The sequence below is a fragment of the Mustelus asterias genome, chromosome 2, assembly GCF_964213995.1.
Source record: "Mustelus asterias chromosome 2, sMusAst1.hap1.1, whole genome shotgun sequence".
NCBI lineage: Eukaryota > Metazoa > Chordata > Chondrichthyes > Carcharhiniformes > Triakidae > Mustelus > Mustelus asterias.
Window position 1 is genome coordinate 25,591,460 of NC_135802.1, and position 27,157 is coordinate 25,618,616.

The 27,157-nt window shown below is 43.4% G+C and overlaps 1 protein-coding gene across 2 annotated transcripts in view; it reads left to right on the top strand.

Moving 5' to 3' along the window:
- The window catches only part of LOC144506441 (protein mono-ADP-ribosyltransferase PARP14-like), a 63,899-nt gene that overhangs the window by 20,285 nt on the left and 16,457 nt on the right, over positions 1-27,157 (top strand). For both annotated transcript variants that reach the window (XM_078232563.1, XM_078232572.1), the window contains 6 exons: positions 12,520-12,756; positions 13,256-13,477; positions 14,089-14,200; positions 22,126-22,242; positions 22,322-22,480; positions 26,526-26,702. In XM_078232563.1, coding sequence (XP_078088689.1) covers positions 12,520-12,756; positions 13,256-13,477; positions 14,089-14,200; positions 22,126-22,242; positions 22,322-22,480; positions 26,526-26,702 — 1,024 coding nt within the window. The remainder of the gene's footprint in view (positions 1-12,519; positions 12,757-13,255; positions 13,478-14,088; positions 14,201-22,125; positions 22,243-22,321; positions 22,481-26,525; positions 26,703-27,157) is intronic.

Below are 27,157 nucleotides of genomic sequence, written 5' to 3' on the forward strand. Positions count from 1 at the left end.
TCGGATCTCACCTGTCACCTGTAGCATGTGCACAGGTCTGTGGGATAAAAGGCACTGGAACCATATTATAGTGCTAACTTGTGAGCTGAATGATTGATTGCTGCAAGCTTTTAGAACAGCCAGATCATGACATCAATTAGCGTGCAACACTGATTGGATGCCATGCTACTATTTTGGAGCATGCGCTCCAAACAACATTCTCTGTTTAGCCTCACACAGCTGGGCATGCATTCAGCAGCAAGAAAAACCCCTTCCCTGCTAATGCAATTTAAAGGGATCATCTACTGACAGGATAGTTGCTGGTTCATTTCCTCTGGCTGTCTGAAGCATTTGGTGTTTTCTATAATCGTTCCAAGTTTCAAATTTTGATTTGATTTCCAATTTTTACAGGGAATCACCATTCATTGCCCTTAAGAAAGTGAGCTGCCTTCATGAACAGCTGCAGTTCATCCTGTGTAGATATACCCATAGTGTTTAAAAGTAAGAGAGTTTCAGATTTAGATTCAATGACACTGAAGGAGTAGTGATATAGAACCCTTTCAGTGCAGAAGGAGGCCATTTGGCACATTGAGTCTATACCAACTCAGCATCTTACCCAGGCCCATTCGGGCTCATTGATGCTATACTCAGACAAATGTGGTCTTGATGTCAAGGGCAGTCACTCTCACCTCACTCTGAAGTTTAGCTCTTTTGTCCATTGGTTGAACGGAGTTATCCTGGCGGAACCCAAGCTGAGTCAGTGATCAAATTATTGCTAGGCATGTGCCACTTGATTGTGCTGATAATGACCCCTTGCATCACTTTACTGATGTTGAGAGTTGACTGATGCGGCAGTAATTGACCAGGTTGGATTTGCCCTGCTTTTTGTGTACAGAACATACCTGGGCAACTATTCTCCATTGCTGAGTAGATGCTAGTGTAATAGCTTTACGGGAACCGCTTTGCCAGGGTACAGCAATTTCTGGAGCACAAGCCATCAGCACTATTACCAGAATATTGTCAGGGCCTGTAGCTTTTGCAGGATCCAGTGTCTTCAGCCATTTCTTAATATCAAGTGGAGTGAAAGAAATTGGCTCAAGACCACCATCTGTGATGTTGGGGACCTCCCGATGAGGCCATGATGCATCATCCACTCTGCATTTCTGGCTGAAGATTGTTGCAAATGCTTGAGCCTGATATTTTGCAGTGATGTGCTGTGCTCCCCAATCATTGATGGGGATATTTGTGGCGCCTCCTCCCCCAGTGAGTTGGTTACTTATTCAACACCATTTACGACTGGATGTGGCAGGACAGCAGAGCTTAAACCTGATCTGGTAGTTGAATCGTTTGGTTCTGTTTATTTAGACTTTTATTTTATTTCATCTCAACTTTGCTCTTGTATCTACTGGGTGAGTTGACATGGAGAGTGTAAGGGCAAAGAGTGGTGGTTGGTTTGACATGAATTGGCATTAAGCTGTCATTGGGGATAGTAAGAAAAACTAAAAGCAAGACTAGGCCAATCGGCCCTTCGAGCCTGCTCTGCTATTCAGAGCTGTGACGACGGGTCATCCTGACTCAAAATGTTGGCGCTATTCTTTCTCCACAGATGCTGTCAGACCTGCTGAGATTTTCTAGCATTTTCTGTTTGTATTGCATACCACAGGGATCTGTGCTGAGTCCCCTATTATTCCACATTTATATAAACAACATAGACAATTGTGGGGGGCAGAGTTAGTAAGTTTGTGGATGACACAACCACCTTTCACAGTGAGGTTGAGTGTTTTGGGCTACAGGAAGATATAAACGGGATGGTCAAATGGGCAGCTAAGTAGCAGATGGAATTTAACCTTGAAAAGTGTGTGGTGATACACTTTGGAAGGAATAATTTGACAATGAAGTATTCAATGAATGGCATGACACTAGGAAGTTCTGAGGAACAAAGGGACCTTGAAATGTTTGTCCACAGATCTCTGAGGTTGTGGAAGGGCATGTTGGTGGGGTGGTGAAAAAGGCATATGAGACACTTGCCTTTATCAATTGATTACAAAAGCAGGAAGGTCATGTTGGAGCTGTAAAGAACATTGGTAAGGCAGGAGTACAGTGTGCAGTTCTGGTTGCCATATTAAAGGAAGGATAGGATTGCACTGGAGAGGGTGCAGAGGAGATTCACTAGAATTTTGCCTGGGATGGAACATTTAAGTTATGAAGAAAGGTTGGGTAGACTTGCGTTGTTTTCATTGGAGCAGAGAAGACTGAGGGGCGACTTGAACAAGATTGAGGGGCATGGACAGGATTGGTGGGGAGCAGCTGTTCCCTTAGTTGAAGGGTCAGTCATGAGAGGACACAAATTTTAGGTGAGGAGTTGACCTGGGAGGCTGGTGAAGGTGGGTTGCCTCACATCCTTTAAAAAGTAACTGGATAAGAACATAAGAACTAGGTGCAGGAGTAGGCCATCAAGCCTGCTCCGACATTCAATAAAATAATGGCTGATCTTTTTGTGGACTCAGCTCCACTTACCCACCCGCTCACCATAACCCTTAATTCCTTTACTGATCAAAAATCTGTCTATCTTTGCCTTAAAAACATTCAGTGAGATAGCCTCAACCGCTTTACTGGGCAGGGAATTCCACAGATTCACAACCCTTTGTGTGATGAAGTTCCTCCTCAACTCGGTTCTAAATGTGCTCACCCTTATTTTGAGGCTATGCCACCTCATTCTGGTTTCACCCGCCAGTGGAAACAACCTCCCTGCTTCTATCCTATTCCCTTCATAATCTTATATGTTTCTGCAAGATCCCGCCCCCCCACATTGTGTCCTCTGCACACTTTGCTCTACCACTCAGTGTCATAGAACATAGAACATTACAGCACAGAACAGGCCCTTCGGCCCACGATGTTGTGCCGACCTTCATCTGAAACCAAGATCAAGCTATCCCACTCCCTACCATCCTGGTGTGCTCCATGTGCCTATCCAATAACCGCTTAAATGTTCCTAAAGTGTCTGACTCCACTATCACTGCAGGCAGTCCATTCCACACCCCAACCACTCTCTGCGTGAAGAACCTACCTCTGATATCCTTCCTATATCTCCCACCATGAACCCTATAGTTATGCCCCCTTGTAATAGCTCCATCCACCCGAGGAAATAGTCTTTGAACGTTCACTCGATCTATCCCCTTCATCATTTTATAAACCTCTATTAAGTCTCCCCTCAATCTCCTCCGCTCCAGAGAGAACAGCCCCAGCTCCCTCAACCTTTCCTCATAAGACCGACACTCCAAACCAGGCAGCATCCTGGTAAATCTCCTCTGCACTCTTTCCAGCGCTTCCACATCCTTCTTATAGTGAGGTGACCAGAACTGCACGCAATATTCCAAATGCGGTCTCACCAAGGTCCTGTACAGTTGCAGCATAACCCCACGGCTCTTAAACTCCAACCCCCTGTTAATAAAAGCTAACACACTATATGCCTTCTTCACAGCTCTATCCACTTGAGTGGCAACCTTTAGAGATCTGTGGATATGGACCCCAAGATCTCTCTGTTCCTCCACAGTCTTCAGAACCCTACCTTTGACCCTGTAATCCACATTTAAATTAGTCCGACCAAAATGAATCACCTCACATTTATCAGGGTTAAACTCCATTTGCCATTTTTCAGCCCAGCTTTGCATCCTATCTATGTCTCTTTGCAGCCTACAACAGCCCTCCACCTCATCCACTACTCCACCAATCTTGGTGTCATCAGCAAATTTACTGATCCACCCTTCAGCCCCCTCCTCTAAGTCATTAATAAAAATCACAAAGAGCAGAGGACCAAGCACCGATCCCTGCGGCACTCCGCTAGCAACCTGCCTCCAGTCCGAAAATTTTCCATCCACCACCACCCTCTGTCTTCGATCAGATAGCCAGTTACCTATCCAATCGGCCAACTTTCCCTCTATCCCACACCTCCTTACTTTCATCATAAGCCGACCATGGGGGACCTTATCAAACGCCTTACTAAAATCCATGTATATGACATCAACCGCCCTACCTTCATCAACACACCTAGTTACCTCCTCAAAAAATTCTATCAAATTTGTGAGGCACGATTTGCCCTTCACAAATCCGTGCTGACTATCCCGGATTAATCCGCATCTTTCTAAATGGTCGTAAATCCCATCCCTAAGGACCTTTTCCATCAATTTACCAACCACCGAAGTCAGACTAACCGGTCTATAATTACCAGGGTCATTTCTATTCCCTTTCTTAAACAGAGGAACAACATTCGCCACTCTCCAGTCCTCCGGCACCATCCCCGTGGACAGCGAGGACCCAAAGATCAAAGCCAATGTCATCTGCGACCTTTGACACACTACACTTGGTCCCCCAACTCTAAATCATCTATGTAAATCGTAAACAATTGCAGTCCCAACACTGATTCCTGAGGCACACCACTAATCATTGATCGCCAACCAGAAAAACACCCACGTATCCCCACTCTTTGCTTTCTGTTACTTAACCAATCCCCTATCCGTGCTAATACATTACCCGTAACACCGTGCACCTTTATCTGATGCAGCAGCCTTTTGTGTGGCACCTTATCAAATGCCTTCTGGAAATCCAGATACACCACATCCACAGGTTCCCCATTGTCCACCGCACTCATAATGTCCTCAAAGAATTCCACTAAATTAATTAAACATCACCTGCCTTTTATGAACCCATGCTGTGTCTTTCCAATGGGACAATTTCTATCTATGGATGATCACTTAGCACATCATAACATTCAAGGCTATGGGCTAAGTGCTGGTAAATGGGTTTAGGTTAGGTGGTTCTCAGATGTCGGTGCAGACTCGATGGGCCAAAGGGCCTCTACTCATAGAGTGTACAGTGCAGAAAAGGTCCTTCAGCCCATCACTAACTACCACCAAAATCGCACGAATCCCACTTTCCAGCACCTGTCCCATATCCTTGAATGTTATGATGTTTCAAGTGCTCATCCAAATACAACCTTTAAAAAGTAAGATTTCCAGCCTCCATTCCCTTCCCAGGCAGTGCATTCCACTTAGTGAATAAATGTTTTCTTAAATCCCCTCTGAATTTCTTGCCCCTTACGCAAAACTATGTTCCCTTGTGTTCTCCTTCAACCAAGCTGCTTCCTATTCGCCCTGTCCAAAACCCTTCATAATCTTATACACCTCAATCATGTCCCTACTCAGCCTTCTCTGCTCTAGAGAAAACAATCCAAGCCTATCCAGTCTCTCCTTATAGCTCAAATGCTCCTTCCCAGGCAACATCCTCGTGAATCTCTTCTATACCCCTCCTAGTGCAATCCAGCTGTCGGTCTAACCAATGTTCCGTACAGCTCCAAATTTTACTCCCTTGTTCTTATACTCTATGCCATGATGGATAAAAACAAGTGTCCCATATGCCTTCTTAACTATCCTATTCATATGCCCTGCCACCTTCAGAGATCTGTGAATAAGTACTCCAAGATCCATCTGTTCCTCTGGGCTTCCTACTCCCCTGTCTAATTGCATCCAAAGTGCATCATCTCACACTTATCAGGGTTAAATACCATCCACCACTGCTCTGTCCATCTGACCATCCTATCTATATCTTCCTGTCACTTACGATCTTTTTCACTATTAACCAATCTACCAATATTGGTATCATCTGCAAACTTGCTTATAATTCCCCCCACATTATTGTCTATATCATTTATGTATATAACAAACAATAAGGATCCCAGCACTGAACCGTGTGGTACGCCACTGGACACTGGCCTCCAGTCACTCAAACTGCCTTCTACCGCCACCCTTTGTGTCCTATCACTAAACCAGTTTTGGATCCTTCTCACCAAGTTTCCCTGAATTCCATGTGCTTGAACCTTCGCAATCAGTCTCCCATGTGGAACCTTATCAAAGGCCTTGCTAAAATCCATATAAACTACATCAACTACACTTCCCTTATGCACACATTTGATCACATTTTCGAAAAATTCTAACAAATCTGTTAGGCATGATCTTCCTCTGACAAAGCCATGCTGACTATCACGACTCAACCCATACCTTTCCAAATGGAGACTAATTCTCTCCTTCAGAATTTTATCCAGTAGTTTCCCTACCACTGACGTGAGATTCACGGGTCTGTAATTTCCTGATTCATTTCTACCACCCTTCTTGAAAAGTGAAACCACATTAGCCATCCTCCAGTCCTCTGGCACTTCCCCTGTGTAAGAAGTTTAACAACACCAGGTTAAAGTCCAACAGGTTTATTTGGTAGCAAAAGCCACACAAGCCTTCGGAGCCTTAAGCACATACTTAACACATACTGTGTTTACCCCAGTCCAACGCCGGCATCTCCACATCATGACTTCCCCTGTGGCCAGAGAGGAATTCAAAATTTGTGCCAGAGCCACTGCAATTTTCTGCCTCGCCTCCCAGGGCAGCCTCGGATGCAGTTCATCCGGGTCTGAGGATTTCTCCACTTCTAACTCCATTACAGCCTCAAATATCTCCTAATTTCCTATATCTAACCGTGCAATTCCTCACAATCCCTTTTCCTGAATTCTGTGCCTACATTCTCCTTTTCCTGAGTGAAGACCGATGAAAGGTATTCATTTAACACCCTTCCAATGTCCTGCAGCTTCACACAGGCATTGCCTCCTTGGTCTCTAATGGGCCCTACTCTTTCCCTGGTTAACCTCTTTCCCCTTAATGTATTTATAAAATATTTTAGAATACTTCCCAATCTTGCTCGCAATTCCTTTTTCATGCCCCCTTTTTGTACTTTGAATTGCTTTCTTAAGTTCCCTCTTGCACTTTCTATATTCCTCTAGGGCCAGAGCTGAATCGCTCTTTTTGGACTTGCTAAAAGCCTTTCTCTTTTTCCTTATCAAATCTTGCATTGAATTGTCCTGCAAGGAGCTGTTCCCAGTCAACTTTGGCCAGACTGCCTTATTTTAATAAAATCTGCCTTTCCCCAATCTAAAGCTGTCTTTTGCAGGCCATCTTTCTCCTTGTCCATAACAAATTGGTCCATAACATGTGGTCGCTATCAGTAAAAAGCTCCCCCACTGCCACATTGGCAGCAAGGTGAAACAATGGTTAGTACCTGTTCCCCCTCAGTGCCAGAGACCCGGGTTTGATTCCTGGCTTGGGTCACTGTCTGCACATTTTCCCCATGTCTGCGTGGGTTTGCTCCGGTTTCCCGCCACAGTCTGAAAGACGAGCTGGTAAGGTGCATTGGCCATGCTAAATTGTCCCTCAGTGTACCCGAACAGGTGTTGGGAGTGTGGTGACTAGGGGATTTTCACAGTAACTCCATTGCAGTGTTAATGTAGGCCTACTTGTGACAATAATAAATAAACTTAAACTTGGACATTTGTCCGGCTTCCAAAAGAGAAAATACTGGAAAATCTTAGCAAGAACTCGGAGAAAAAAGAGCTGACGTTTCGAGTCCAGATGACCCTTTGTCAAAGCTTGTCCAGCTTTGTTCCCCAGAACCAGATCCAGCACTGCTCCATCCCTTGTTGGGCCTTCTACATATTGATACAAAAAATTCCTCTGAATACATTTCAAGAAATCAGCCCTCTCTAAACCCGTTACACTACGACTGTCCCAATTTGTCGGGGAAATTGAAATCCCCCAGTATGATTACCCGATTATTATTCTTACAGACCACCTCTGTGGCTTGTTTACATAATCTGTTCCTCTATTTCCCACAGACTCTTTGGGGGCCTATTATACACTCCCAGTAATGGGGCTGCCCCCTTTAAATTCCTAAGTTTGACCAACAAAGCTTCATTTGAAGACCCTTCCAAGATGTCATCTCTCCTTATTGCAGTATTGCCTCCTTAGTTCATAGTGCTACACACCCTCCCTTCTTACACCCTCCACTGTCTCACCTAAAGATCCTATACACTGGAATGTTGAGTTGCTAGTCCTGCCCTTTCCTCAGCCATGTTTCTGTGGTGGCAACAATATCACACTTCCACGTGTCAATCCACGCCTTAACCCATCAGTCTTACCTATTACAGTCCTAACATTAAAGTAAAGACCATTCAGCCTTGCCTTACTCTCTCGACACTCAACATAGCTGAACTTACTCTGACTTGCTTCCCTTACTGTAGTGTGATTTGTCTCTATTTTACTAATGTTCTTTGTCCCTCCCTCTCCCCCACCCCTGTCAGAATAGTTTAAACTCCTTCCAACAGCACTAGCAAACCTACCTGCAAGAGTGTTGGCCCCATCGTGATTCAGATGCAGAATGTCCCATTTGTACATGTCCCACCTTCCCCAGAAATGGTCCCGTGATCCAGGAATCTAAAATCTTCCCTCCTGCACCAACTCTTCAGCCATGCATGCATCTGCCCTATTTTCTTATTTCTATACTTGCTTTTTAATCTACTGCCTAACTCCCTGAATGCTTGATTCAACATCTCCCGTACTGTTGTGGTCTGTTGTGCCCTCCACAACCTGGCTCTACAGCAGGGTGAGGAATTTCCTGAGGATGACCTCAAGGAGTGATTCATGCCTTCTGACAAGGAGGATGTGCAGGAGGGCATCAAGGCGGAGCCCTCTGAAGGTCCTGATGATGGAGGCCAGGCAGGGCCAAGAGTGTGCATGGACAGGAGGGCTGGAGACCCTCTCATCACCTCCCACTTCATGGAGGAGGACTGTCTCACTGTCCAATAGCATGACCCCAGGCTGTCATGACCCCTCTGCGACCAGGGGATGGAGATATCGATCATCAGGGCGCTGGGGCTGTGGAGTTCTTAATCGCCTACTTCCCTTTCATTGCAGGAGAATGATGACAACTTACAGTGGGGAATGGTCTGTGACGCTCCCCAGCTATTGTTTATGTTTGATTTCTGTCTGTCAGAGTGAGGTTCTGCACTTCATTCCTTTACTCCTATGCTCTAGAGGGGGATTATGTGCAAGGGTCTAGGGTTCACTGAATCATGCCAGAATCCTATCACTGCGATAGAAATTTGCAGTGAGAGGACCTAACCATCTGGTATGCATGGAAGCTCAGTGAGGACTACGGTTTCCCGATGGGGAGAAGCATCATGCAACTGGAAGGTGGGTTAAAGATTCTGAGGCGTTGAAGTGGGGAGCAACAACATTTAATTTAATGACATTTCAAAATGTGACGAGTGACGATGTCCTCCAACTATTTGTGCCTTCTTATGTGCCCGCACTGTGTCCCTTTAATTCCTTAGCCTTGAGGATCCACCCACTATGTCTGTATGCACATCAGAGGTGGAGGCGGACTGCGACCTTCCATGCCCTGTTGCCTGAGATGCCCTTGGTGTGCATCCTCTAGAGGGCCGAGTCCTAGAGGACCCCAAGCCTACTTTTTGTGGCATTGGTCTTATTGCATCTGTTCTGCCTGCTATACCTGTGTAGCGCTGGCCTCAGTAAGGTGGGATTCAAATTTGCTGGTCGCTCCCCGGGTCTCCTGCAATGAAGGCCTTGGGCTGTGCTCCAGCTGATCCTCCTGCCTTCAGGTACTCGTGGGCTACTGGGATGGAGGGTCAGCTGGATTGAGCTCCAGAACCGTCAAAGTAATCTGGTACTGCCAACCTTAGAGGCGCACCATCGTCTGAACCATGCGGTTGAAGCCCTCAGGGACTGAGCCATGCTTCGGTGTTCTCCCTCCCACCATGAATCTGACCTCTTGCCCCAGGCTTTCCACCTCGGACCCACTCTTGCAGTGTTGGTCTGAGTTCCACACATTGCCGGCACCATTTCCTGTGATGGAAGGCTGTGGGGCTCCCCCATTCAGCCTTGCAGTTGCAGGAGTGCCACTGGCCCCCCTTCCTGGTACTCCCGGCTCTGCCTTTGCATCTCAAGCAGCTGAGGGACAAACGTGCCCAGAGCCGCGGTACCTGGCTGGTGCATAGCTGAGTCCTGAGATCGAGCAGACTTCCGACTGTCCAATCACTGGGATGTTCCTGCCTTCATCAGACTCCAGTGCATCAGAAGCAGTATGGTGTTCCCTGTGATATACCTGCTTGCCAGTGAACATTCATATGAAGCAATTTGTTTTGTCACTGAGGACCCCTCATTTCAATTACTGAAAAAAGAAAATATAGATCGAGAACCAAGCAGAGGGATTGAAGAAGTTAAAAATAGGACCTCAAATTCAGATTGTCACTTCTGTATGTGTTCACTAAATAATCTTGGAGGAATTTATTGTTTTAATAGTAATTAACAATCGTTGCATGCAGTTCTTATATTCTCAAATTGGAATATAGGCTGCAATTCACCCGTTTTCAAGCTACGTGCTCCCGCTGGAGTGAAAATAGGAATGAATCACAGTGGTGCTGACAGTATCTGTCAGGTGGGATTCACCCACCTGATGGATGCAAAATCAGGCATCCCATAATTTATGTTGGCCAGCCCAGCTATTCGGAGATCAGGGCACCCTTTTTAAAGGGTTCCTTGATCTCTGTTTGCAGACAGGTCCCCCCACCAAAAAAAAAACTGAAATTGAGCCCCCCTTCCCCATTGAGCAAGAGACCACCACCCACCCCTCACTGTCCCCCATAGCTTGGCACTAACACCCTGGCATGGCGCTTTAGGCCTCTAAGGAGGTCAAGGAGGTAAGTCCAGTGCCCTCTGCCACTTCCAAGCCATAGAGGAAGGCTCCCCCAAGGTTCCTAGAGGTTGGGTGGGCTCAGGTTGGGGGCAAGAGGTTGATCTTGCCACTCTCCCCTGGGCTCGGGGTCTTGTGGCTAGACTATCCTTTCTACCCATGGCAGACCTCAAGCTCACCTCTGGCATGGCGATTTCAGGCAACACCATGATCAGCATCTTCATTCCTGCTTGTCAGCTGTGAAAAGTTGAAATGACCTGGTCAATTCATCCCCATGCCCCCTTCACAGCTGGCAGGATTTTAAAACAGAGTAGCACTCCATTCTGCAGCAGTGATTTTCCTTTCTTTCTGTCCAAAACTACTGGTGTGAACAGACCCTTTTGAAGTCCTCTGACAGAGCGGCAATGTCAATCATGTCGAGGGGGTAGGGTGGCGGTTCTCTTCTTCACAGCTGTTCACTCAGCTGCAGCCTATTTACACAGCTTTTATTTGGAGTCTCTGAGCCTTTCTCGAAAGCTGAAATCTTTGAAACCCAATCTATTCTATTGAAAACCTTTGATCTCAGTACTATCCCAACATCTGATTTCTTTGTTCTTTGGGGGGTCTTGAAAAATACACGAATAGGATGGGAGTAGAGGAATATGGTCCCCGGAAGGCTTTTAGTTAAGCCGGGCAGCATGGTCAGTGCAGGCTTGGAGGGCCGAAGGGTGTGTGCTGTAATTCTCTTTGGTCTTCTTTGTTCTTTATCTCTGTCAATTCCGTTGGCAGTGTTTTGCAATAGGCTTTTGATTGACAGCTCAATGGATTTCAACTCCGCCTCCAGTCAGGACACACTGGGAACGTTTAAGACTTATCTAGACAGCTATATGAACGGAGTGGGAATGGAGGGATACAAAAGAGTGGTCTAGTTTGGACCAGGGAGCGGCGCGGGCTAATTGTTCCTTGTTTCTCGTTTCAAGGCTTCATTCTATGATCATCTTGCTGGTGCCAGTACAGAGCGAGACTGCGGATAGTTGGGAACCTGTCTCGGGGGCAGGGAATTCATATGGTGTTCGTGGAAGTGGAAATGACTAGGGTTGGGAAGCATTTTCCGATCAGGGCCATTGTGATCTCCTGGACTCGTTTCGATCGCCTCAGGGGGTCGGAGAGGAATTTCCCAGATTTTGTTTCCCCATATTGGCCCTGGGGTTTTTCACTCTGGGTTTTCGCCTCTCCCTGGAGATCACATGGTCTGGAATGGGGGGGGGTGGGGGTGAGTTAATAGGTTGTAATGAACAAAGCATCGTAGCTGTGAGGGACAGCTCGGTGGATAGGATATTGGTATGTAGATAGGCTGGAAAATTGGGCGGGGATCCTGGATTCAGGATTCAATCCTGGACCGGGGAGCGGCGCGGGCTTGGAGGGCCGAAGGGCCTGTTCCTGTGCTGTATTGTTCTTTGTTCAGTTTGTTTACCTCTCCTTTCATGCTTGAACGCATCTCAGGTACCCTAATTGGTTTCACTTCCTCTTTTGCAGACCACTCATTCCCTTTTGAAGAAACCCCAGCTATCAATTATACTTAAAGTCTGTGTAAACATTGTGGTTAGGAACAGCCAAGGTACTTGCGATGCACTCAAGTGTGATGGGAAAGGCAAATAAGCACAGCTGACTGGCGGGTCAAGTAAATCCCAATAGTCGTCACAACCAGCGGGAATCACGATTTGTGGCCAATGCCCCACTCAGTGTGGCATCAGGATTCCTGCTGGCCATCTGTCGAGGTCGGTTAACTCTCCTCTCTCCTCCTCCTCCCCCCCCCCCCCCCCTCAACATAATGTACATTGGTAAGATTCAATCAATGTGGCTGAATTGTGAATTGTGTGTTTGATATAAACATCTTGCAATCATTTTGAAACAAGGCAGCCCTCTCTGATTCCGATTAAAACACAATTACGTTTCTGATTTAATATGTTTTAGTCTGATGTCATCGTGAACACGGTGTCTGAGGCCATGAATCTTTCACAAGGACCTGTATCTATAGCAATTCTAACACAGGCTGGGGCTCAATTACAAGCAAACACAGACAAAGCCAAAGGCTCCAAAAAATTCAAAGCTGGAGATGTTTTATCCGTTAGCACCGTCAATTGCGAGTTGCATTGCAAAGAAGTGTACAACGTGATTTGTTGTCAGTGGAATGGAAATAAAGCTGAAGAAGTAAGTATTGTTTTGAATTTTGAATTATATTTTCTATCAGCATAGCTGTCTTTATTGCTTTGATTTATGGAGATTTTATTTATAAATGTGAGCTGAACAAAAACACCTAAATACTATAACTAGCTTTTAGACTCACCCATCACCTGTGCTGATCTGTTTATTTAAAGGAGGATATATATGTTTTATGTTAATTTTAATAATTCCCTTTATTAATTGATTGCAATTTCCTACACTGACCTTTGGATACAGTCCCTGATAATCAGGAGGCAGAAAGATCAGGGTTTGATTCCTGGGGAAGGGCGGGGCGGGGGGGGGCTTCCTCGAGGGACTGAGGTGAGCACTTGTAGGTATTATAGAATCTGAGGTCGAGGACCAGATAACTAGGTTTAAGGACTTTGATCATGTTGACCTTGCTATTTGTTCTGGATTACTTTGAAAGGCTGTAGTGTGTTTTAAATATAGTATATATTTTAAATAAATCACTTCTTTTATTGATCAGCTGCTTGGAACAATAATCCAAAAATGCCTAAAAAATGTGCACGAAAGCCAATACAGATCGATAAGTTTTCCTGCCATTGGCACTGGAAATTTGAAATTTCCAAAGGATACTGTAGCAGGAATATTCTTTGCGGAAATAAAGAAATTCAGCAATGCAAATTCTACATCCACACTTAAAGAAGTGAAGTTGATCATTTATGACAAGGACTTGGATAGTTACTCGGTATGTATGTTCTTTCATCTTTTCTAATGAGCTGAGCACAACCAAACGAGCACTTTTTTTGATTTAAAAATGAAGTTAAAAAGCTGCAAGTACTGGATCACCCACCAGGGTTTCGTTGAGACACCTGGGGGAATCCTTATGGGATTTCCGGGCCTCTTATCTATCCACATTTGCCAACCCATATTGGTGTTTATTAACATGGCTTTACCTTTTAGCTGGGCTTTTCAATTTAAAAATGTGCCGCAGAAGAGTTTTTCAAATGTTTAAAAGTTCAATGATTTCGACCACCACAGCATAAATCTGTGCAACAACTTTAAACAATTCCCTTGCAAAACATAAGGAACTTTGAGCAAATTATGTTCAGTGATCTTTTAAAATATCCTAATACATTTACAGGGAATATAATATTGAAGTAAATCAAACATTTCTCTTCACCAAAAAATAATGAATAGCAAATGTGCATGCACTTTTAATTAAGTGTTCTCAACAATAAAATTTGGAGATTAAAGATGGTTAAATATTTGAATTATGCTTCTATTTCAGTTTTAAAGTTTGTCAAATAACAATTCTTCAGAATATTTTGACACAAAAAAAAATCTTCAACTTTGCAGGCATTTGAAGAGGCGTTGCTGTTAGCAGGAGGAATTCCAATCAACGAGCTCGCATACTATAAAGAAATGAGAAATAGTCGAAAAGTGGATTCACAAACAGGAAACATGATAAGTAATTAAAACTATTATCTCACTATTTTTACATGTCTTGCATTTTTAAAGATGAATCTATTTCTTCTGCTTCTAATAAGTTAATTAACCTTACTATGCTGTACTCAAAATAATTTAGTTTATTTGCAGCAAAACCCAAAGATGTGCAGGTTAGGTAGATCGTTTGTTGCCCCTTAGTGTCCGAAGATGTGTAGGTAGGTGGATGCACGGAGCTACGGGGATAGGGCTGGGTGGGGGGTGACTGGGTAAGATGCTCTTTCAGAGAGTCAGTACAGATTTGATGGGCCAAAATGGGCCTCCTTCTGCACTGTAGGGATTCCATGATTCTATATAATTCTAAATAAGGCTGCATTCTCTTGTATCCTTATGTGTCAATGGATTTACATTAATTAGAGTCAATTACAGAGGCTATTTGGCCCATCATGCCTGTACCAACTCTTTAAAAGCCATATCCAATTAGTCCCACCTATTATTAAAATCAAGTGATATTTAAATATTCTTTATTCTCACATGGAATGTGATAGGTTTTTATGGCAATCGATGACAGTTGATGGTCACCTTTACTGAGACTGGCTTTCAATTCCAGATTTTTATTAATTTGAATTTAAATCCCACTAGAAAAGCTAGAAATGCAGTTCAGGTTTTGCATTGACACTGCAATATGGTAGAAACTCGAAGGCTTGATTAAAAAGGGGACCAAAAGACATTGAAGCATGGGAGAAACCTGCCACTAATTACGCCACATGGTGGCACACTATCCAACTAGCTGCAACACAGTCAGAAAAAGTCGACTGCGGAGAAGCAACAATAGAGAGCAGAACCAGGCAAGAACCCCCCTCCATGGCCACTCTTTTCTTCTCTGATCAAAGTCCAGGATTGACCTTGTTGAATCACCTGAGAATACACAAATCATGAAGCCAAGTAGGGATCATTCTAGTTTCAGGGTCCAGATGATGAATTAGGGTATTCTACAGACTCCAGGGGAATGGAGAGCTCGCTGGTGTAGAGTGTGGAGGTAGAGGATCACCCATGATCATGTTGAATGGTGAAGCAGGCTCAAAGGGCCGATTGTCCTACTCCTCCCATTTCCTATATTTCTATGACTCAATAAGGGAAAGGATTTAGTAGACAAAATATGTAAGAAAATATATTTAAAAAAATTAAGGACATAGGGATAGTAACCATGGAAGATTTTAACTATCCCCCAATGAACTGACAAGAAAAGGCTGAGGTAACCTGGGAGTTACCATTTACCAGAAATGGAATTGGAATGGCCATATAAATACTGTAGGTACAAGAGCAGGTCAGAGACTGGGTACCCTGCAGTGAGTAACTCATCACCTGACCTTCCAAACCCTGTCCACCATCTACACGACTCCAGTCAGGAGTATGATGGAATACTCTCCACCAGCCTGAATAAATGCAGCTCCAACACCATCCAAGAAACTCAACATCATCCAGGGCAAAGCAGCCCACTTGACTAGCATCCCATCCACACCATCGACATTCACTCCTTCTACCACCGATGTACAGAGGTAGCAATATGTACCATCTATAAGATTCACTGCAGCAATTCACTAAGCCTCCATTAATAGCACCTTCCAAACCTGTAACCCCTGCACCAAGATGACAAGGGCAGCAAATGCATGGGAACTAGATTGTCATTACCTCACTGTTGCTGGGTCAAAATCTTGGAACTCCCCTTCCTAACAGCACTGTTGGTGTGCTGCCACTATATGGACTGCAGCTTGAAGGAGGCAGCTCACCACCACCTTCTCAAGGGCAATTAGGGATTGTCTGTACAGACAGTCAATGTTGCCCTAGCCAACAACATCCACATCATATGAAAAATAATTGAAACAGAATGGGAATGCACAATAAACCAGAGCAGAAGTAATGAGTGTAGAGGAGCGTCTGGGCAATAGCAATCATGACATAATATGATTTAAGATAAAGATTGCAAAAGGCATAAAACTAATACCAAAGTAATAAATGAGGGAGGAAAGCCAATTTTAAATGATTCAGAATGAAATGAGGAAAAGTAAACTGGAAAAACCTACTGATAATCAGAAACATAACAGCAGTGGAAAACATTTAAAACACTGATAAACAAACTAATGGAAGTCTGGGTTCTCAGCCAAGGCTCATTATGCATTCTTGGCTGAGATCCCAGATTTCCATTAGTTTGTTGAAACACCTGTAAAAGATTATAGTGATAGCAGAATTTTTAAAGAATGAATTTATGAATTGCTTTTATTAAGCTTTTCCCCATGGGCCATTGTTACTATTGAATTGATTAGTTCTGTTTAGAGTGTATATTGAATGAATGGGCAGGGGGGATATGAGTGGCCTTTGGGTTGGGTGAGGGGTCATGGGTTGCCATGGAGGGTTTTCATGGGGTGTATGAGGTGCCATTGGGGGTGTGGAGGGGCATGGATTCATAGAATCCATATACTGCAGACCATCAAGCCTGCAGTGACAACAATTCCACACTATCCCCGTAGTCCCACATATTTACCCTGCAAAATTGCCCCTGACAATAGGGGGCAATTTTGCATGGCCAATCAAACTAACCTGCACATCTTTGGAATGTGGAAGGAAATCGGAGTATCCAGAGGAAACCCACGTAGGCACAGGGAGAACATGCAAATTCTATACACAGTCACCAAGGCCGGAATTGAACCCGTGTCCTTGGTGTGGTGAGGCAGCAGTGCTAATCACTGTGCCATCATGCTGCCCATTGGCATGAGGGAAATGGGTAAGACTTCTTGGAGGCATGTTTCAGAAGTTTCCTGCAATCTTAGTTGATGACTCCACTAAAATTGTGGAATGCTAGGAGATATCTACCCCTGTAGCGCAGGCTTTTTGTCCATTCCCTCCTGCACCAATGAAAATTCGGGACATCATGAGTGGGGACGAGAATCCCACAATAGGGACCTTAGATCTTAACTTCTCTCTTTGCTAATACTGTCTCACCTATTGAGTATTTCCAGCATTTTCTATTTATATTTCTACTCTGACCATTGCTTTTACATTTACTGGGTTACAGATATGAATTAGAGTAATGCTGGGGCTCAGTGTATAATGTTTTGCTGTACAGTTGTGTAATGTTAGGGACAAAAACATGCTCAATCACAATCTCTCCATTTTAGTTTGGGACTTGAAGTAATTTGGAGAGTTTTTAATCACTATGCTCTATTGAAAGAGAAATTGATATATTTTTGTTGAATACTTTATCCAAGTCTAACTTCATGGCCGAGAGTCTAATAATTTATATAATGCCATTTCTCAACTAATTATACACTGTTTTTGTTATTTCATAGAATGTTGGTGCCAGCATTTTTATTTCTATTCCTAATTGCCCTTGAGAAAGCAGAGAGGCAGCATGCAGTGTCCTAAGGGCACCATCGAGGCCTTCCATGCTCGTTGGGCACCGCAGGGACTGGGGTGTGTTATCAACCCCTTTAATCACATTTTGATTTTAATGTTTTTAGTTTCCTTTCTGCTTTGCTTGGTTCGGGGGTGGTTTCCTTTTTGGGGGCTGCCCTTCTTGCTTTGTCCTTGAGTTTGTTTAATTTGATTTATTTGATTAGCATCAAAAAGAAATGAAAAGGGGTAGTGAGCTGCCTTCATGAAGCTGCAGTCCCTGTGGTGCACGTACACTCAGTGCTGTCAGAGAGGGTACTCCAGGATTATGACACCAAGTAACGATGATATAGTTCCAAGGCAGGATAGCAGGTAGGGGAGTGGGACTAGCTGGAATGTTTTTTCAAAGAGGCTGTGCAGATTTGATGGGATGAATGGCCACCCGCACGGTAAAGGTTCTTTTTATGACTTGGAGGGGAACTTGCAGGCAATGAGGTTCTTCTGTTGCCTTTGCCTTTCTAGATGGTAGAGGTCATGGGTTTAGATAGTGTTGTTGAAGGCGCCTTGGTGAGATGCTGCAGTGCATCTTGTAGGTGATGCATGCTTCTGGTACTGTGCATCTGTGGTGGAGGGAGTGAAGCAAGTGTGGAATACAAGGAAAGTAGAAAGAAACTTAAGCAAGGAGTAAGGAGGGCTAAAAGGGGTCATGACAAATCATTGGCCAGCAGGATTAAGGAAAATCCCACGGTGTTTTATACATATACAAAGAGCAGGAGAGTAGCCAGGGAGAGGATTGGCGCACTCAAGGACAGGGGAGGGAATCTATGCATAGAGCCAGAGGAAATGGGCGAGGTATTAAATGAGTACTTTGCGTCAGTATTCACCAAAAAGAAGGACTTGGTGGATGATGAGTCTGGGCAAGGATGTGTAGACAGTTTGAGTCATGTTAAGATCAAAAAGGAGGAGGTATTAGGATCTTGAGAAACATTAAGGTAGACAAGCCCCCAGGGCCTGATGGGATATACCCCAGAATACTGAGAGAGGCAAGAGAGGAAATTGCTGGGCCTTGAGAGAAATCTTTGTATCCTCACTGGCTCCAGGGGAGGTCATGATGTGGGGCTGCTGGCGTTGGACTCGGGTAAACACAGTAAGAGTTTTAACAACACCGGGTTAAAGTTCAACAGGTTTATTTGGTAGCAAATGCCATTAGCTTTCGGAGCGCTGCTCCTTTGTCAGATGGAATGGATATCCACTCCATCTGACGAAGGAGCAGTGCTCCGAAAGCTAATGGTATTTGCTACCAAATAAACCTGTTGGACTTTAACCTGGTGTTGTTAAAACTCTTACAGGGGAGGTCCCAGAGGATTGGAGAATAGCCAATGTTGTTCCTTTGTTTAAGAAGGGTCGCAAGAATAAGCCAGGTAATTACAGGCCGGTGAGCCTTCCATCAGTGGTAAGGAAATTATTGGAGAGGATTCTTCGAGACACTTACTCCCACTTGGAAATAAGTGGATGTATTAGCGAGAGGCAACATGGTTGGGAAGGCCGTGTCTCACTAACTTGATCGAGTTGTTCAAGGAAGTGACAATGATGATTGATGAGGGTAGGGCAGTGGACGTTGTCTACATGGACTTCAATAAGGCCTTTGACAAGGTTCCTCATAGCAGACTGGTGCAGAAGGTGAAGTCGCAAGGGATCAGAGGTGAACTGGCAAGGTGGATACAGAACTGGCTTAGTCAAAGAAGACCGAGGGTAGCAGAGGAAGGGTGCGTTTCTGAATGGAGGGCTGTGACAAGTGGTGTTCCTCAGGGATCAGTGCTGGGACCTTTGCTGTTTGTAATATACACAAATGATTTGGAAGAAAATGTAACTAGTTTGATTAGTAAGTTTGCGGCTGATACAAAGGTTGATGGATTTGCAGATAGCGATGAGGGCCATCAGAGGATACAGTAGGATATAGATCAGTTGGAGACTTGGGCAGAGAGATGGCAGATGAAGTTTAATCCGGACAAATGTGAGGTAATGCATTTTGGAAGGTCCAATATAGAGGAAATATAGAGTAAATGGCAGAACCCTTAAGAGTATTGATAGACAGAGGGACCTGGGTGTACAGGTACCCAGGTCACTGAAAGTGGCAACACAGGTGGAGAAGGTCGTCAAGGAGGCACACGGCATGCTTACCTTCATCGGCTGGGGCATTGAGTTTAAAAATTGGCAAGTCATGTTGCAGCTTTATAGAACCTTAGTTACGCCGCACTTGGGATATAGTGTTCAATTCTGGTCGCCACACTACCAGAAGGATGTGAAGGCTTTGGAGAGGGTACAGAAAAGATTTACCAGGATGTTGCCTGGTATGGAGGGCATTAGTTTTGAGGAGAGGCTGGAGAAACTTGGTTTGTTCTCACTGGAATGACGGAGGTTGAGGTTCAACCTGATAGAAGTCTACAAGATTAGGAGCGGCATGGACAGAGTGGATAGCCAGAAGCACTTTCCCAAGGTGGAAGAGTCAATTACTAGGGGGCATAGATTTAAGGTGCGAGGGGCAAGATTTAAAGGAGATGTACGAGGCAAGTTTTTTACAGAGAGTGGTGGGTGCCTGGAACTCGCTGCCGGGGGAGGTAGTGGAAGCAGATACGACAGTGACCTCTAAGGGGCGTTTTGACAAATACATGAATAGGATGGGAATAGAGCGATATGGTCCCCGGAAGGGTAGGGGGCTTTAGTTCAGTCGGGCAGCATGGTTGGTACAGGTTTGGAGAGCTGAAGGGCCTGTTCCTGTGCTGTAATTTTCTTTGTTCTTTGAATACTGACAGTGGGTGATGGAGTGCCATTAAAAGTGGGTTGTTTTGCCTTGGTATTGAATTTCTTGAGTTTTCTTGAAGCTGCACTCATCCATGCAAGTGGAGAGTATTCTATCATGCCCCTGGCTTGTGTTTTGTAGATGGTGGACAGACTTTGAGGAGGCAGGAATTGAGTTACTCACCACATAATTCCCAGCCTCTGATCTGTTCTTGTAGCCACTGTATTTGTAGCGGGGTCCAGTTCATTTCTGGTTAGTGTTAACCCCCAAGATGGTGATATATTGTGGAATGACATTTTGTGCATCAAAATGCATATGTATTTCAAATATTAAAATTTTCATTTTGTACTCAGTTGTTTATTGATCAGGAATCAATCTAAGTTGTTAATCAGGAATCAATCTGAAGTACCTTCTCTATTCAAAAATCCTGATTATTTTTTTCCATACACTTTGAGTGATTCACAAACTAAGATAATCATTTTTAATACTTCTGTGGTTATTTTTACAATGTTAAATACCTAGATTTGGGGCTGGATTTCCAGAGTCTTGGAGACTCCAAGTATCTTTTAAAATGACAAGGGAGAACTTTCCCAAGTGGAAAACTAAACTCAGCAGGACCACTTGAATTTAGTTCTTAGTTCAAACAGACCCCATTTTCACTGGAGCAAGGACTATAACCCATAGAGTTACTAATCATTCAAGAGGTTAAGGGCAATTTAAAAACTGGAGAGTTGTTTACATGGCCAGTCATTTAAAAAAGTAAACTGCCTGCCTGGCATCTGAGAATGTTGAAAAATGCCTGTACTGCAAGTTTCAATGAATGTTTGTTGGCAGTAAGTTGACACTAAGTTTTATCATGAAAACATTATTAAGGCTTGGCTGCCTTTCATAACCTTTTATTATCGCTGTGGATGGGAGCTTTAAGTTCAGATTAATTGACAGTATAAAAAGGTTAGCTCTTTGAGTTAGGTGTCTTTCATATGCAGTTATAGATTTTTTTTAAAGTTTGTTTTTATAAGGGATTAAGTACTTGAGGGAAATTAAATGTATAGGCTTTCATGAATGAGACTTTCTATGTGCTGAACTCTGTACTAGATATTTGGAACTTTATTTCATCTCAGTATATCTCCTGAGGTCTGCCTATGATGGATACTCGGTGCACTGGCATGGAGGGTGTAATGGGTGGGGGGCATGATTTGGCATTAACTTAGTGTTAGGGCTATAAAGGGGCATGGGATGCGTAGGGTGCATTAGTTAGTATGAGGGGCGATCGGGGATGAGTGGGGGAACATAAGTTGGCATGGGGAGTGAGGAGGTGTGAGGGTTGGAGATCCTAATACTTAAGAAAACAACTGGGGCACAGCCCCAGAGAACTGAGGTGGGCCTTTTAAACATCTCACATCAGCAGCCCCTGTCACCATCTCTGATCTGTGATTGAGTGTGGCAGGCCTGACCCCACCTCCCGCATCTTGCCCAGGAGCAAAAATCTTGCCATTCAGGACACCTTTACCTGAGGCACATGCACCAAGCTGGTAAATTTCCTGGCTCAAAACTACCTGCCTCAGGAGAGGAAATCCAGTTCTGGATCTTTGGAAAACTACTGTATTACTATTGATACTTCATGAGTGTTATCATACCATTGACTTATGCATTTCTAGGAAATATTGCTAACATTTTCTGTGACAATATTTAATACAGGAATAATTCTGTGATGTTCAATTTCCTGTGATAGTGATTACTTTCATATGTTCTACATCTAGGAAAGAATAAGACTTCCGCCCAACCTCTCTTTTTGACAAATATTGGGAATATCAGTTTTGAACTGCGCAATGATGGCATTTTTAAAAAGAGCAGAGTTCTAGTGGTGGAATATGTTGGTAAGATTAAGAAAATTTTAATTAATTCATTTACCCTTTTTAAAAAAAATAGATATGAATAGTTCTGTTTCTTTTACAGAAAACAAACCAAACTTGGAAATTAAACAAAGCGGAGACGTATATTACATTCCAGTAAGAATAAAGGACATTGCAAAAAGCTTTTCTGAAGTGTTACAGAAGTGTGGTGAACTTAACTTGGATGTTTTATATATCCCTGTCCCCAGACAACCTTTTGCAGGTAATTACCTGATTGTTATCTGTAGTAATGTGGAGTAAATTGTTTCAGGAAAGGAGGTCTTTTGGCGCAGTGGTAGTGTCCCTACTGCTGGATTAGAATCCCTGAGCTCAAATCCCACATCAGGACTTGCGAGCCAATCAAGGAGCATTCATTATGCAGTTCAACAGGCTTATAAACAGGTGGAATCTTTCAACTACTTCCCCAAAGGGAAGTATTTTGACTGTCTTTGGGAGTCAGGAGGTGAGTTCCTGGTCACAGAATTCCCAGTCTCTGATCTGCCCTTGTAGCCACAGTATTTGTATGGCGAGTCCAGTTCAGTTTCTAGTCAATTGTAACGCCCAGAAGGTTGATGGTGGGGGATTTAGTGGTAGTAATGCCATTGAATGTCAAAGAGAGGCAGTTCGAATCTTTCTTGCTGGGGTGGTCAGTGTCTGGTGCCAGCATGGAGAAAATGTTCTTTACTACTTAGCGATCCAAGCAATCCAATGTTGTCAGTTTTCCTGCAGATCAACATGAATAGCTTTAGTACCTGAAGAATTGAAAATGGCACTGAACTTTGTGCAATCATCTGCAACCATTCCCACTTCCGACCTTTTCATGTTGGTAAGGTCATTGATTAAGCAACTGAAGATGATTTGGTCTGGTACATTACACTGAATAACTTTTGATTCAATATCCTGGGGGTGAGATGATTGGCCTGCAATAGGCTATGGTTATATTCCTTCATGCTAGATATGACTCTTAACCAGTGAAGAGTTTTCTCCTGATTCCATTTACTTCAATTTTTCTGGGGCTTCTTGATGGCAATTGCTGCCTTGATATCAAGGCTGTCGTTCTCTTATCACCTCACCTGCAAACAGAGGGCTGTTTAAAAACCTGTCAGGGATATTGCTTGAAATTATTGTTAAGGAGGGGATAACAGGTTCAGAAGGGGAATTGGCAAAGACAACATGGTTTTGTGAAAGGGGCTCAGATTTAACTAATTGATTGGAGCTATTTGAGGAAACAACAGGCAAGATGGATAAAGGAGAATCTGTAGTTGATGTGTACTTGGATTTCCAAAAATAAGTTGATATGCTGTCACATCAAATGTAACTAAAATAAGAGCTCCTACTTTAAGAAGTAACATATTAGCACAGATAAAGGATTGGTTGGCTATCAGGAAACAGTAAGGATAAATTGATCTTTTTTGGGATGGCAAGGTCAGTGTTGGCACCTCAACTATTTACAATCTTATTACCAAAATCTTGCTGCCGGTCCCTGCCATGGGTTTCCCGGTGGCGAGGAGTGCATTCAATAGGAAACCTCGTTGATAATGGTGGGACCATAACATCGTATGGTCAGCGAACAGTGCACCGTCTCCCGCCGCTGCCAAACATGCCGCAGAGAGGGCGAAAAATCCCACCCTATATCATTGACTTGAAGGGTGAATGGTAGCTAAATTTGCCGATGACCCCAAGACAGGTAGGACAGTAAGTTATCAAGAGAAAGTAAAGAGTCTACAAAGATATAGAGATGGGTTGTGTTAGTGGTCAAATATTTGGCTGATGTATTATAATGTGGGAAAATGTGAAAATGTCCATTTTAGCAAGAAGAACAGAAAAGTAGTATACTATTTAAATGGAGAGATTGTCTTTTATCTTTTACCTTATGAAGAAGGATTGAACAGGTGAGGCCTATATCCATTGACGCTTAGAAGAATAAAAGGCAATCTTTTTGAAATACTTAAGATCCTCAAAGGACTTTGATAGGGTGGATACCTCACAGATATTTTCTCTTGTGGGAGAGGACTATAATCTGGGGAGATGATTTAAAATAAGAGGTCACCATTTTAAGACAGAAATTAGGATATGTATTATCTCTAAGGGGTGTTAGTCTTTGGAGAACTATGGAAGATAGACAGGAAGGTGGAGTTGGGATCACAATCAGATCATCCAAGCTCTAATTGAATGACAACTATGGCTTGAATGACAACTATGGCTTGAAGGGCCAAATGGCCTACTCCTGCTTCTCAGTCCCATGTGAAATTGTAAATTCCATATCCACCACTGAACATTCAAAGACCTAATCACTCGTTGTAAAACAAAGGATTCATTCATGTCATCTCTGGTTCTCTTTATTTACTCTATCTAAACCCTTCATAGTTTTAAATGTCAAATTCCGTCTTAGTCTTCTCTGCTCTAATAAGAACAACTTCAGCTTCTTGTGCATATCCTTAACCATAATCCTTAAACCCTAGATCCATAGTAGTAAATCTCTTCTGTATTCTCTCTGAAACCTTCACAACCTTCATAAAGTGTCATTGCCAGAATGGGATATATAGATGTTTGATAGCCGGCACTGACATTGTAGGCCAAAGGGCCTCTTTCTGTGATGTAAAACACTTGGCAATGCCACGTTATGGTAAAGTGGCCAGTTGCACACCAAGGAAAGTCAGTCCCTTGACCCCAGAAGTAGATTCTAGGTGACCATGGAAGGAGGCTGGTTCAGAGAACTGCCTCATTTCTCTGGGACTTTTCAGTTTTCATAAAAGCAGTTTAGCCCTCGCTCTCCCACCCACTCCCCATAGCCCTTCCTCCACTCCATATCAACTCATGCCCCATCCATACCCATTCACCTGGTATGGAACTGCTGAGAAAAAAACACCCTTCAGATAGACTGTTTGAAAAACAAACTGCTGTTCCTACAACCCTATAGAATTGTCAATCAGGCAGACTATTAATGTATCAAATACAGGGGTTTCAAACACTTTATGCCTCTTAATCTTGTCCAGATAAACAATGAGCCATTGATAACTTGTTCTTTATGTGATCCATTTTATTATAAACCACTTAAAGGATGTAAATCGGGCAATGTTAACAATTCACTTTTCAAAACTGATTCCTTGCTGAGGGAATGCTTGGTTTGTCTCCCAACCAATCATGCATAATTGGGATAGGTGGAAACCCAGATAGTGCTGGGAGCAGGTGTTGGAGTGACTGTGGGTTGGGAGTGGTTGCAGGAATATGTTTGAGGTGGTGAGACATGAGATTGTGGAGCAGAGGGTTGTGGGTCAGGGGATATTGCCGAGGGTACTCATGGCTACAGAGAATGAGACTGAATGTGGGGAGTGAAGCAAGTTGATGTGAATATGCCCTGAACCCCACAAGCATTGCTGAACAAGCTCCTGACTGCTGGATCCAGAGGTTCAAGCCCTGAAAAATGTAATCCTCAGCCATTAAATGTTATTTTGACTGTTATAACTAAGAAAGGAGATTGTGCCTCATTAACATTTTTAACAATAATGTTGTTAAAAATTACAATATTAATTTGTAATGTTGTACAAAGGACACTTTCCCTGCTGCGAACCCTGCTCCATACCTGCCTCCTATAAAACCCTGAAGGTCTAAAAAAAACCATGAAGCTCTGAAGAAGAGTTATTTTTAATTCATTCGTGGGACATGGGCGTCGCTGCCTGGCCAGCATTAATTGTCCATCCCTGGTTGCCCTTGAGAAGGTGGTGGTGAGCTGCCTTCTTGAGCTGCTGCAGTGTATGTGGGTTGAACCCACAATGCCGTTAAGGAGGGAATTCCAGGATTTTGATCCGGCGACTGCGAAGGAATGACGATATATGGACTCGAAACGTTAACTCAGTTTGTCTCTCCACAAATGCCTTTACATCCTCTGATTTTTTTCCCAGCATTTTCTGTTTTTATTTCAAATTTCCAACATCTGCAATAGTTTGCTTTTGTTCCATTAAAACCCAGTTTGGGGGTATGGGGGCAGGGGGGGTTACATTTTTAATTTTTGAAAATTTAACCTGTGTTTTTGTAAAAACTCCCCCATCTAGGTTGTGTTGGTAACTGCATTATTCTTTTTTTAAAAATATCTAACAGGGCTATACTTTTTGCCAATGTCATCCAGATTGCACCCACTCAATTGTTGCAGGAAAAGAAAGCCTTCTCGCTCTTGTGTAGCGAATTCTGAGTTATGGTCTGATATTTCTGATTTAATCAAATTTGGTTTTAATTATTTGGAGATTTCTCAACATGAATTCTGCTTATAGATTTGAAGGTATTTGCAGCAGGAGTATTGGATTCTGTGTGTCAGTATGGCGAAACAGTACAAGCACCCCACGTACATGTGATAGTGAATGATGCCTTACCTGGCCACGTCCCAATCTTTCAAGAGGAGTTGGCAAAGGTTCAAGCAGGAAAAAGTGGAATTTTTCATACAGTGACAAGTATGTTATTTAAATTGTATAGAAATTGAATATGCAGCTGTGAAGCACCTCATCTTGAATATCATAATGTGTAGCCACAGGGGATATATAATGGTCTTATTTGCAGAGATATCTTTGATTCCCTTCAAAATAGTTCACGACTCATTGAACTCAGTATTTCACATATATGCTTGGGCATAGTGCAGACCAGTATCTCTCCTTTAAAGGGACTCTATTGCAGAGAAAGGGTATAAAAAAAACCCTGAAACTTAAGTTTTATTGCCAAGCTTCTAAACCAATCTGTAATTTGGGGTGTATATGCCATTTGGATTGAAGTCCCAGTTATGGCATTCAGGGAAGGGGTGGGGAAGTGAATAATGTGCTCTCCTGGAATGTTCATGGTGGCTTGCGTTGGGTAGGTTCCAGCGTAGTATATTCACAGCAATCTGAAGATAATGAGCTTCAAAGTTATTGAA